Source organism: Oncorhynchus tshawytscha, linkage group LG08, assembly GCF_018296145.1.
Source record: "Oncorhynchus tshawytscha isolate Ot180627B linkage group LG08, Otsh_v2.0, whole genome shotgun sequence".
NCBI lineage: Eukaryota > Metazoa > Chordata > Actinopteri > Salmoniformes > Salmonidae > Oncorhynchus > Oncorhynchus tshawytscha.
The window spans coordinates 42,383,385-42,397,145 of record NC_056436.1 but is presented as its reverse complement, the minus strand read 5'-3'; the positions used below and the strand labels follow the sequence as shown (position 1 = coordinate 42,397,145).

Genomic DNA, 13,761 nt, shown 5'->3' with positions numbered 1-13,761 from the left:
TTAACTGAAGGGGATAAAAACAAAAAACCCAGACACTCGGCCAGCAGTGGAATGAGTTTGACACCCCTGATCTAACACATAGGTCGGAGAGCACTTGGTCTTTAACCTTTTTGAACTGACATATGGGTCTTTAACACTGTCAGAATACTTTTTGCATCATTTGAGTATGGTAATCATTGATCTAACATGTTTTGATAAGCAAGACTTCAAGCAGGCCAATGTTTTACAGGTTAAATCTGACAGATCAGTGATACCGTCAAGGTAAGACTGATTCATTTTCAGTGTTTGAAGTACTATAATTATGGCTAAATGAGATCTAATTTCAAGGGCAATAATGTGAGTGATGAGTTAAATGTAGCATACTGATGATCCTAAACAAATTCCTACCGAGTGACCCTGCGCTTAAGGGAATTCAAGATACGGAAAGCATGTTTCTCATGTCTGTGCTAATGCTATACACCGGTTGTTTTGCTAACATATTCAACAACAAGACGGCATAAAATAGGCCAATTACAAAATCCAAATCGCCCTTGACTGAAATACCCAAAATGTAGGCTGAAATTCACACCAATGCCTCCAGTTACATACTTGACAGTGACCTGAGTTGTAGTAGTTACAAATGCAGAGTTGAACACAATGACAAGATCACAAGTATGACAACAGCAGCACATAGAAAACACCTACAGATACCACTCAAGATTCTACTGGCCTAACGCATGAATGCTGTCCTTACCGAAACCCCCATAGCTTAGCTTCAAGAAGAGAAAATAGCAAGCTGGACTTTTGTGGAGCATCTTTATTATGCCACAGATAAAAGCCAGTCGTTTTTGAAAGAGGACCTTGTTTTTTTTCCACCAACATTGACATTCTGCAAGGGTAGTGGTGGTGTTATGGTTAAGCAGCCAGCAGGGGAGGGGGAAAGAGAAGGGGGGACATTGTGGATGGGATAAAGGTGGTTAGTGGTGCAAGAGGGATGTTTGGGGTAGAATTAAGTGCGAGGGTATAGGGCTTAATTACCAAGTAATAAAACATTCATTTTCCCTTAAATACAGAAAAGGGAAGCACACAGCATGACAAGAAGTGCTTACAGTCAAACGAGGGGAACGCACATGTTCTTGCTGAGTATACCACATTTATTACTTTGAAGTGATTAATAGAAAGAGTCGGGGCGAGGCCAGTGTCAGCGCGGTCTTTAAGAAAACGAAAGGGGAGGAAGAAACAAATGGCAAGAGAAAAGCAACATTACTGAACAGGTCCAGAAAGAGGACTGGAAACAGGGCCCGTTTTGTACAATTGTACACTATAAAATAATTATACAATGACCAAGGTTCTAAACGTAATAATGTTTTTACTTTCAATTCCCCCAAACCTTACCTTACACCCCCCAAAAACAGGGTAATCTCAAACATCCATTTCAGTTCTCCTTTATGACAGAAGCATTGGAAACAAACTCCTTGCAGGGTGAGATGACAGTACCCACAACGACAAATATCCACTGAAGAGACCCCGTCTGCGTCCTGATTGGATCCATTAATCTTCCACAGGATGGAGGGGTTTACAAAGAAATTAAATAAATGGCCCGCCTTGACTTTTGGGCACTAATAGTAGCCAACACTAAACATTTCCACTAGAATTTTGCGTAAGAAGAATTAGACTTGCTCTCGGACTGTAAGAACAGACGATCATTGTTAAAAAAAAAAAAAGTTTTTTTATTTTTAAAAAGCATACCAGAAAAAAAGCATATGTAGTGGAATGGGGTTGGGTGGGGCAAAAGAGATTCACCTAAGGATGCTATGCATTATGTTGTAGTCCTATGAATAATCATTTCTTTTTCTTTTACTACAAGTTCGAAGTAAGTCTGTTAAAGTAAAAAGAAATAAAGAAAGTCTTCATTTAGTCGATTTTTTTTGTCCTTGGTTAATTTCCCCCTCCATTTTGCATTTCTTGAAAGATCTGAATGTGAGATGGGGTGGAAAGTGGGGGCTATTGCAGTCTTTTGCCCAAAGCAGTAACTGTTACTTGACACGTCCTTGGCGCTCCTGTGGGACACAAAGAGAAAACAAGAGTTCAGCTTGGGGACTCACATCAAAACATACACTTCAGAGATTTAGGGCTTTTCAGAATGTTGTAGATCCAAATTTAATGTAACCTGTGGGCATAATTATTATACTCCATCAATGGATTTAAGAGGGGGGAGTTTGTCCATCTTTACATTTAAAAGCAAGCCACATGTCGGTTGGTGCCAAGCATCTCCCTACCACCAGGTCCCACCAAGTAGTTCTACACAAATAGGATGTGTATTGCCTACAACATTCAGTTCTGATCACCTTTTCAGACATTTGCAATAATCATCCACGGCAAGACATGGACCATTTGTCCTCATTCAGTAAAGAGCACATTGAGCACAAAATGTCAAAGTACATCTGCATTTTGATCACTTGAGAGAAAGGGAATTTAACTTGATGAAATATCCTCTGATTTCAAAACAAAGGTGGCTGTCTAACAGAGCAGCAGGAAAACAGGTTTTTAGATGCTAGACTGGAAGTGTAGTTTTTGCCAGCATGAGCAGGCGTTATCCACACATAGAATTCTTGAAAATAAAACACAGAGTTGTCATTGGGATGAGTGTCTCACACTACAAAAAGTTACATCTAAAAGTAGCAGGACTGTTAGGCTGGGTTTACTCTACACTTGTTCCCCAGAGCAAAATGTCACTGACATGTCCGTAAAGTTACTAATTATGGCATGCACCAAAATCTCTGCAGTGTATAGTGAAATGTTTCTTTAAATATATAAAACTTATTTTTATTCAGGGGAGCCCAATTGAGACCATGGGGCACCATTGGGAATGAGACCAAGTAAACACTTCCACAAACAGAGTGAAAAATTAACATTACAAATAAAATACAAATTAAACTAAGCACAACCTCAACAAATCCACTACAATCAAGAATTAATTCATTGAGGATTTGAGTTAACACCAGAGTCCTAAAAACTGCCCTAGCAACACCAGGGAATCAAGATGCAAGGAATTTTGTAGGTTATTCCGACAGTGGACGGCACTAAAATTAAAGAAGGATTTCTCTAAATTGGACACAGAGGGACCTCAGAGTTAACCAAAGTGGGTTTGGCAGCTCGTTTTTATACGTTAGCAAAGAAATTAGGTACACTGAACAAAAATAAACACAACATGTAAAGTGTTGGTCCCATGTTTCATGAGCTGAAAACTTTCAATATGCATCAAACCCTTATTGCTGAAATGTTCTGCACAAATTTGTTTATGTCACTGTTAGTGAGCAATTATTTGCCAAGATAATCAATCCAATTGACAGATGTGGCATATCAGGAAACTGCTTACCCTCAACAGGATTGGAGTCCCCCCCTCCCACCCGCAGCATGGTTGAGCTAACATATGCTAATCACATTTGTCCGAGGTTGTAAGTATAACAAGAACATTTCCCAGGACATAGACATATGTGTATGAGGAGATATATTATATGAGGAGAGTGCAGTTATGAACTTGAAAATGTATCAATAAACCAATTAGGCGCATTTGGGCAGTCTTGATACAACATTTTGAATCAGTCTACAACTGCACATACACTGCTGCAATCTAGTGGCCAAAATCTAAATAGCACCTAACCTGGAATAGCACATTATGGCCTCTCTTGCATTTCAAAGACGGAACCAAAACAAAAGTTTGCTACATTCATTTCACATTTCCACAAACTTCAGTGTTTCCTTTCAAATGGAATCAAGAATATGCATATCCTTGTTCAGGCAGTTAGATTTGGATATGTCATTTTAGGTGAAAATTGGAAGAGAAAAAAAAGGGCCTGATTCTTAAACCATATGAGCATTACACTGGTGCACCTTGTGCTGGGGACAATAAAAGGCTACTCCAAAATGTGCAGTTGTGTCATAATGCTACAGATGTCTCAATTAGAGTGAGTGTGCAATTGGCATGCTGACTGTAGGAATGACTACCAGAGCCATTAACTTCTTTGGGATAGGGGGCAGCATTTTCACTTTAGGATGAATAGCGTGCCCAGAGTGAACTGCCTCCTACTCAGTCCCAGATGCTAACATATGCATATTATTATTGGATAGAAAACACTGAAGTTTCTGAAACTGTTTGAATGATGTCTGAGTATAACAGAACTCATATGGCAGGCAAAAACCTGAGAAAAAATCCAAACAGGAAGTGGAAAATCTAGTTTGTAGTTCAACTCAGCCCCTATCGAATTCAGAGTGGGATATGGGTTATTTTGCACTTCTTAAGGCTTCCACTAGATGTCAACCGTCTTTAGAACGTTGTTTCAGGCTGCTCCTGTGAAGGGGGGCCGGATGAGAGCTGTTTGACTAAGGGGTCTAACAGCAGCCTTGTTCTCAGTTACGCATTTCACATGGAGGTACCTCTCGTTCCATTGCTTTTCTACAGACAATGAAAATCTCCGGTTGGAACATTATTGAACATTTATGATAAAAACATCCTAAAGATTGATTCTATACTTAGTTTGACAAGTTTCTTCGACCTGTAATATAACTTTTTGAACTTTGTCCGACTGGACCAGAACACGCTTTTGGATTTGTTTACCAAACGCCCAAACAAAAGAAGCTATTTGGAAGTTACATTACCGAACAAAACAAGCATTTATTGTGGAACTGCGATTCCTGGGAGTGCATTCTGATGAAGATCAAAGGTAAGTGAATATTTATAATGCTATTTATGACTAATGTTGACTACCAAACATGGCAGATATTTCTCTGGCTGGTTTGGGTTCTGAGCGTTGTTCTCGGATTATGCTTTTTCTGTAAAGTTTGTTAAAAATCTGACAGCGGTTGCATTAAGGAGAAGTGCATCTAAAAGTTCCATGCATAACACTTGAATTTTCATCAACATTTATAAATGAGTATTTCTGTGAATTCATGTGGCTCTCTGCAATATCACTGCATGCTTTGGAACTACTGAACATAACACACCAATGTAAAATAAGATTTTGGGATACAAATATGAACTTTACCGAACAAAACATACATGCATCGCTAGCGGAACCCCAGTCCTAGACAGGTTAACAGAGAATTGAATGATCTAAAACAGGGCTGAAAATGTCACAGTTCATCCATGGCCTGCATACTCAGACATGTCACCCATTGAGCATGTCTGGGATACTCTGGATCGATGTGTACGACAGCATAATCCAGTTCCCGCCAATATCCTGCAAATTCATGGGGGACAACATTCCACAATTAACAGCCTGATCAACTCTATGCGAAGGAGATGTCGCACTGCATGAGACAAATGGTGGTCACAGCAGACACCAAGGTATCTGGGAATACAGATATAACTCCCACCTCAAATCAACACACAATAACAGGTTTAGAAATATTTGATCATTAATAAAAAATAAACAGAAGTATCACATTTACATAAGTATTCAGACCCTTTACTCAGTACTTGAAAAACCTTTGGCAGCATTGAGTTTTCTTGGGTATGACGCTACAAATATGCCACACCTGTATTTGTAGAGTTTCTCCCATTTTCCTCTGCAGATCCTCTCAAGCTCTATCAGGTTGGATGGGGAGCGTTGCTGGACAGCCATTTTCAGGTTTCTCCACAGATGTTCAACTCCGAACTCTGGCTGGGCCACTCAAAGACTTGTCCCGAAGCCACTCCTGCGTCGTCTTTTTGGAAGGTGAACCTTTGCCCCCCAGTCTGAGGTCCTGAGCGCTCTGGAGCAGGTTTTCAAAGATCTCTGTACATTGCTCCGTTCATCTTTTCCTCAATCTTGACTAGTCTCTCAGTCCTTGCAGCTGAAAAACATCCCCACAGCATAATACTGCCACCACCACGATTCACCATAGGGGTGGTGCCAGGTTTCCTCCAGACGTGACACTTGGCATTCAGGCCAAGGAGTTCAATCTTGGCTTCATCAGACCAGAGAATCTTGTTTCTCATGGTCAGAGTCCTTTAGTTGCTTTTTGGAAAACTCCAACCGGGCGGTCATGTGCATTTTACTGAGGAGTGGCTTCCGTCTGGCCACTCTACCATATAAAGGCTTGATTGGTGGAGTCCTGCAGAGATGGTGGTCCTTCTGGAAGTTTCTCAAATCTCCTCAGAGGAGCTCTGTCAGAGTGACCATCGGGTTCTTGGTCACTTCCCTGACCAAAGCAGTTCACCCCCGATTACTCAGTTCGGCCATGCGGCCAGCTCTAGTAAGTGTCTTTGTGGATCCAATCTTCTTCCATTTAAGAATGATGGAGGCCACTGTGTTCTTGGGGACCTTCAATGCTGCAGAAATGTTTTGGTGCCCTTCCACCGATCTGCGCCTCGACACAATCCTGTCTCGGAGCTCTACGGACATTTCCTTCGACCTCATGGCTTGGTTTTTGCTCTGACTGGCACTGTCAGAGGTATTGAAGTTATTTTTATTTGTAATAAATTGGATTAAAAAAAACAGTTTTTGCCTGGACATTATGGGGTATTGTGTAGATTGCCAAATTATTTTTAAAAATCCATTTTAAAATGAGGCTATAAAATAGTGGGAGAAGTCAAGGGGTCTGAAAACTTTCCAAAGGCACTGTACGCAAATAAATGACTGGTCATTGGTCAGAATAAACCAATTGAAGTAATATGTGGGCCAAAATCACCATCCCAACTGAACAAGCTGAAATTGGAGGCGTTCTTTTGAAAAAGCTTAAACTGAAAAGACATTATGATAATTATGACAATTTCAGAGTGTTATTTTGACCTCTGTGGAAATATCAGCAATAAGTCACTCTTATCCAGAGTAACTTACAGGAGCAATTAGAGTTAAGTGCCTTGCTCAAAGGCACAGACATCACCTAGTCAGCTCAGGGATTCAAACCAGCAACCTTTCGGTTACTGGCCCAATGCTCTTAACCACTAGGCTACCTGGCCTAATGAAGTATAAATCCATACAAAAATGTTGGTCCAAGAGAACGAGAGGAAGGTGGGAGCGCTAGGGCATGTTACCTGAAGTCTGTAATGACTCCTGCTGGGGTTTGGGTTGCTGGGGTACGGCTCGCTTCCCTGGACTTCCACCTGGTAACACAAAACATCAGGCTTTAGTTTGGAACAAAAAAGAAAGGATGTGAGGCCTCAATCGACCTCAGACATACATGCATCACCTTAACGAACTTACAAAAATGTACTTTGTGGTATCAAAGTGGATAGATGAAAAATGAGTCAACCGTGATCGCTCTCTAAAACAATCTTGTTTCATTGTTACATTATACAGCAAGGATCATTCATCATTTGAGTTGTCAGCATATCACCTTCCTAGCACACATGACTCTCAGCTCTACTCTGAAGCCTGAACCTTAGTGCATGTTGATATTCCATCAATACCAGTCAGTAATCCGTGGTTATCACCAATCTGGATCAATATGAAAACCACAAAACTATGATTAACACGTATCTCATGTTTTTCTAGATAAGTGGAAGCTATAGTTAATTCATTGATAAAATACCAGTTACAGATTGATCTTTGACAACTAGTAAATATAGTCTTTTCCAAATATTTACAGGAGAGTTTCCCTGAGAAATACCCCCAGGTGCAGAGCAGTTTCCTTGCCGCAGTAAATAACACACTGTTTTGCACACATAGCCACAGTCATGCAATGTGAAGTTACTGATGGGAAAGGACACCTCAACAACTCAAGTTCAAAAATAAATGTTATTAGAGAGCACCATATAAGGAAGCATGATTTGTGTTTCAGCAAAATAAGCTTGAAGGAAACATACAAGGTAGAATGTAAATTAGCAACATATTGTTGCCACAGCAGACAGGACTGTCTAATATAACTAGGCCTATGTTTTGATGTAAAGAAAGCCGCATCCGCATCTCAGACCTGACAAACAAGCACTGTAGTCACTATAAAAACATTCCTCCCTTCTAACCAGGGACTGATTTAGATATGGGACAACAGATTGGGGAAATAAATTACTAGATAAAAAATTTAAAAAAACTGTAGTAATCCAGACCTTGTAGGATAAGATTTAAATATGCCATCATCCTACTCACACAGCTTTTGATAACATGGCCTTCAATAGATCTTCAAGTTGTTGCACTGCTGTGAGTTGAAGTTATCAACATTAGTAGATCGAACAAGCATTTGTTCCCAACAAAGGATTAACATTATTTGTAATTTTTTTTTTTTAATTGAACCTTCATTTAACTAGGGAAGTCAGTTAAGAACAAAATCTTATTTACAATATACGGCCTACCCCAGACCAATTGTGCGCCGGCGTATGGGACTACCAATCATGGCTGGATGCGATACAGCCTGGATTCGAACCAGGGACTGTAGTGGCACCTCTTGCACTGAGATGCAGTTCCATAGACCACTGCCGCACTTGGGAGCCCATGGCCATTTAGACTGAAGGGCCAATGTAAACATGCATTTCATATGTGAATAGAAGCCTTTGTAAAAGACGGAGCATAATAATGAATATTCTAATTATTTTGAGAGTCTCTAGAGAAGGTCAACAAAATGCATTTTGGTGGGCACAAGGTAGACTGCTGGCATTTAGGTTTAATAATTTTGGTTGAATTGATTCTTGCAAAAACTTTCTGCTCCCCCTTTTTAAATTGTATATATGGACATAGTGGCCTTACTGGGCTAGAGCACTGGTTTGGTGAGCCAAGCATCTGAAGCATTTCCTAAATAACTTCAGAAACCCCATCTCAAAGAGGGCATAATTTTCAACTGTAAATGCCTATGCAAAAGTAATAAATTCCTAATAACATTTCCAACAACAATAATGTGACATTGCTCATTGATTAAATATACCGAATTGGAAATATATATTCAATACCGACACTACTGATCAACACTAGTCAGCATTTATTGAAGAGAATGTATATATGTATATATATATATATATATATAACTAACTGTATTTTGTTCATGGCATATCTACATTTTCTGTTGGAATGGCACATTGTAAGATTAACACATACATAATGATTGATGATCTACATTAACATAACACCCAACAGAATTTTTGCTCTTCAGATGCTCTCAGAACCTTCACACACACACAGCTTCCCATGCCCCCACCCCCAGGTGTAGGCCTATTAATTTCCCCAGGTGGGTGGAGGGTAGGCCGTTACCTTTTTCACACACTCCTCCTCCTCCTGGCGCTTCTCGTAGTGGGAGAAGTCGTCGAAGATGGAGGTGGTGTGCTTGTAGCCAGCGATGATCTTCAGGACCTGCCGTGCCTTGTCCAGGGGCACCTCCTGCGTGTCCCGCGAGTTGGTCACTGGCTTGTTCTCATTGTTCTCCAGGCGGATGTGCCGTAGCTGGCTGTTGGGAACGTCCTTAACAAAGATCCAGCGCACATCAAAGCGCCCCTTCCACTTGTCCTGCGACCACACACCGGCGCAGGTGTTGTAGTCCACGGGCGAGCGCATCTCCGCCACGCCGCAGAAGTGGCCACTGCCGTTGACGCTGAAGAGCAGGTAGAGGGGGCCCTTAGCACCCAGCGAGCGATAGGCGGCGTCCAGCCGCTTATTGCCGTGCTCTGTGCTACACCAGATGTTGTACTTGATGGAGCGGTGGATGTCGTCTTCAGAGTAGCTCTTGATGATGAACACACGCCCCTGCTTGGGGTTCCAGTCAAAGTCCTTGGGGTTGTAGTTGTTGACCAGGCGCAGTTTCTCCAGCACCGGGTGGGGCTCCGAAGGTACCTGCACCCCGCCCACACCAGAGTTGGGGGGAGACTGTCCCACCCCGCCATCCCCAAAGCCGTTAGCGCGGTTCCGTGGAGGGACCCAGCGGGTGGGCTGAGTGGTGGGCGGGGGGCCCTGGGAGAGCTGCAGCTGCCCCCCCATGCCCTGCTGCCCGTTCGGGGGGAACTGGTGCTGCCCAAGCTGGGCCAAAGGGGCCACCAACTGCCCGTTGCTGAGCTGTAGTTGTGGGGTCCCTCCGGCCATGGTGCCGGGCTGAGGGGAGGCCTGGTTGGGCGGCTGCCCATTGCTGGGGATAGGCGCATGCTGTGGGGTGGACGCTTTAGGCATGTTCCCCTTGTTGTCCCAAGTGCCGATGTCCATGTTGTGTTTGATGGGCGGAGGGGGAAGGTTGGTACCCGCTATGCCCCCTTTGGTTTTCAGCTTGGGCTGAGGCTTGGCAGGCTTGCCAGCAATGTCTGCCCAGGATGCGGGTTTGGCAGGGGCAATGGGGGGCAGTGGCATGCTGGGAGCTCCAACTGACACCTGGCTGTGGCCCAGGGGTCCCCCGGGGAGGCCGGAGCCCACGACCTTAGGCACCCCCATGTCCCCAGCACCCCCTCCAATCTTAAGCCCCGCCAAGCTGTCCAAGCTGTTCATGCCGGGGGCTTTGTTGAGGGGCTCGTTCTGGGTGAAGGGGGACTGTCCGTCGATCATGGCGCCCCCTAGCGAGCTGGGCGCGTAGGCGTAGCTGCTGCTGTAGCCAGAGCTCTGCGTGGACTGTCCCTGAGAGCTGTTGTTGCCCCAGGCCGAGAAATCGATGCCACTGGGGAAGAAGTTAAAGCCGTGCTGGCCCAGAAAGGGATTGCTGCCCAGTGGGCCGGGTTGGCTGAACATGGCATCGGGCAGGAAGTGGTGCTCCCCGTTGCTCAGCTGTCCATACGAGGCCAGGTAAGGCATGGGGGGGTCGCCGCCGGTGGACCATGCTGCCTCGTTCAGGGAGTATGAGAATCCTATGGAAGGGCTGTAGTAACTTGGCATGTAGGAGTCTGACATGGCCGTATACGCATTGCTCTGGGAAGAGAAGAACACTAGTTAGACTGCTGACTGTATTTCAATCATTACATCCTTTTCTGAATCTCCATCAGCCTCTGTCACCTCCTAGACTAGGACAACTGGCCATTTTCACACCAGTGAACTGCTTTATGAAGAGAAACAGTGGCATTGCTACACAACAAAAGGATGCAGCATTCCTTTGACTGGAGGAATACAGGCTCCATTATGGCCCACTTTTCTGGGAAGTGCCCACTACTGAGGGGCACCCAATGATGGATGCCAACAGAGGCAGTTACGACAAGATGAACGGCAGTTTAATTATGAATTGGAATTCTAGGAGAGCAAATGGACTACGTAGTAAACTGGGAGAGAAGAGTGCGCTAAATGCCCTGGATTGGACACATGATGAATTGCAACAGTAGAAAAGTAATTTACTGTAAAGCTATACAGCAAAATATCCCTGTTTTGCATGTTTACTATGGTAATCTATGAGTCAGACAGCTTGTTGATCATCCTGATCATTTCTATTAAAACGGAGGCGGGTTTAAAATGTTACTTGAACAAACGCTATGAATAAGGCATCCTAAGCAGGCAAATGTTAGGAGCAGACTGTGGCCTTGTAAAGCTGATAGAAGTGGTACTCACCTGTCTGGCCTGAGTGTTCAGGTAAGGCTCAAACTCATCATTCAAAGTATCCTTTTGGGTCACAGCTCCGTTTTGCACTGGAAAAGAGTAGGCAGCAATGTAAGACATCTGGATATATCTGTTTGCACGAGGTGGAAATAGTTACGACTAGTCATAGGCCTACATATTTGTGACTGGTGGTGAGTAGGACGACAATAAGAATCAGGAAGTCCTTACATTTAATAATACATCTGTAGTATGGCACAACTTGAGTTCACTGTCACAAATTGCACAATAAGCTGTTTTAATGCACTAAAATGGGTAGCATTGGATTGGTTGAGTTGAACAACAGTTGTCTTTCATGCTGGCTAGACCTATAACTACTGTCCCAGCTTTAAAACAAGCAACTGTAGGCCATAGGCATCGGGTTGTATCATGTGCTGCGGTATATGTTAGATATAAAATCTACCAAAAAATAACAAACTGCAGAACTATCGCTACTTGCGAAACGGCCTGTTTATTACAGTGAATCAATCGCATAAGTATCTTGACAGCCACCAATGGGAATGAAAATAGGCGTTGAGGTGCTGCTGTACTATATTTATGTTTTTTCTAGCTGCAATTTTGGACGAACAAACTCAATCGATTGGTATTTAACACCAGTGCTCGGGGGTCATGACATAACTTTAACTTGTGTCCGACGCGTGTCAGTTCCTCCTGACATGAGCAGAATATGAAAAAGAATAGCCAAACTGGAAAACAGGCCTGGCTAGTAAACAAAGTTGCCTCACAATATTGAACTAAAACGTTAAGCTTAAATGGTTATAGTGGAAATAGCCAAGCTACTGGCACAGTGAGAACAGCATGCTCGAAGACGTGTCATTGGCAGGCAATTCATGCTTCTGTTCGCAAAGAATCCTTTAAATCGCGTGGTTAGCCAGCTAGCGTTAAGGAAGTACATGAAACAACCGGTTTAGTTTGCGTAAAAAGGTTCCAATTAAGGTAGTCGCTAGCATTTAACAAAAACTCAAGTTAGCCACTAACTAGCTGTCGGACTTGAGAAATGTAGAGCGAGCTGGTTTGCAAATGTAGCGTAATCCCAGTCAGGTAGCACAAACTAACTACCAAGCTAGCCAGGCTAACTAGCGAACGTTAAAGCTGGCGCTGACGGATTTCCTCAAAATACAAAATTGTGTATTCGCACAACTGACAGTAAATGTAATTAAACTAAAGGATTGGCTAAGTATGTACTACCAACGTATCGGAAATTTGTTCACATGTTCAATCAACTATAGAAGCGAAATTGGCACTTTGGTGATACTGGCCTGCTATCTGGCTAGCTAGCGAGCCATCATCACATTTGCCCACGCAGAAGAGGGTTTCCGTACACACCGCACGAAAAAGATCCGCATACAGAGCCAGCAAACTAGTCATGTTACGATCACTTACCTTTGTTTCCTTGGCCTTTCGGTCTCTGGATTGGGTCCAGGTGATTCATGAAGGTTTGATTTATGAGAAGAGAGGAAGGGAAAAATAAATGAAGAAATGTATATTCACCAGTCAGTCCTTTAGCAGGTGGTCAGGCCTACTTGCACTACAGAGAGTCACTGCCTCTGGAACAAGCTAACGTTATCCTAACTAGCTACGTCTCGATGGAAATTTGGTCTCGTAAATATTCAGAAAGTGACTCTCTTTACCTGTTCAAGAAGGCTGCTGGCTGACATGTCTTTCTCCCTGGAGCCTTTTGTATTTTAATTCGTTTTTAATTTAAGTGGGAGGGTATATGAATTGTCTATTTGAGAGTTAGCCAAGTGCCCCTGTCTCTCTACAGAGCTTAGAATCTACACAATGGCGGGCTGCAGCTCTCTCAGCGCTGAGCGACATCTCAACATGGCTGAGAGGCCGGGTTTTTCGATAGCGTTTATTTATGACGGAAATGCGCCCCTTAACGGCATGGAGGAACTATATTATGCAGGTAGGCTTTTAAATAGGCAATTGGAAATATTGTTATAATACAGTCGTGGCCAAAAGTTTTGAGAATGACACAAACATACATTTTCACAAAGTTTGCTGCTTCAGTGTCTTTAGATTTTTTTGTCAGATGCTGCTATGGAATACTGAAGTACAAGCATTTCATAAGTGTTAAAGGCTTTTATTGACAAATACATGAAGTTGATGCAAAGAGTCAATATTTGCAGTGTTGACCCTTCTTTTTCAAGACCTCTGCAATCCGCCCTGGCATGCTATCAATTAACTTCTGGGCCACATCCTGACTGATGGCAGCCCATTCTTGCATAATCAATGCTTGGAGCTTGTCAGAATTTGTGGGGTTTTGTTTGTCCACCCGCCTCTTGAGGATTGACCACAAGTTCTCAATGGGATTAAG

The 13,761-nt window shown here is 43.1% G+C and overlaps 1 protein-coding gene across 1 annotated transcript; it reads right to left on the bottom strand.

The window, feature by feature from the left end:
• Window positions 1-876: 876 nt before the first annotated feature.
• ythdf2 (YTH N(6)-methyladenosine RNA binding protein 2) lies at window positions 877-13,282 on the bottom strand. Its single transcript, XM_024429731.2, has 6 exons — window positions 13,073-13,282; window positions 12,825-12,849; window positions 11,397-11,473; window positions 9,141-10,769; window positions 6,998-7,066; window positions 877-2,039 (listed from the first exon to the last, which is right to left on the bottom strand). The coding sequence occupies exons 1-6, from the start codon at window positions 13,097-13,099 to the stop codon at window positions 2,016-2,018; spliced, it is 1,851 nt and encodes a 616-aa protein (XP_024285499.1). The 5' UTR covers window positions 13,100-13,282; the 3' UTR covers window positions 877-2,015.
• Between the last annotated feature and the right edge of the window lie 479 nt (window positions 13,283-13,761).

Coding starts and splice junctions, on each gene's coding strand:
- ythdf2 (XM_024429731.2), bottom strand. CDS start 13,099: ATGTCAGCCAGCAGCCTTCTTGAACAG. Junction 10,770..11,396: donor TGAACACTCAGGCCAGACAG/GTGAGTACCACT, acceptor TTCTCTTCCCAG/AGCAATGCGTATACGGCCAT. Junction 2,040..6,997: donor GGAGTCATTACAGACTTCAG/GTAACATGCCCT, acceptor TGTGTCCCACAG/GAGCGCCAAGGACGTGTCAA.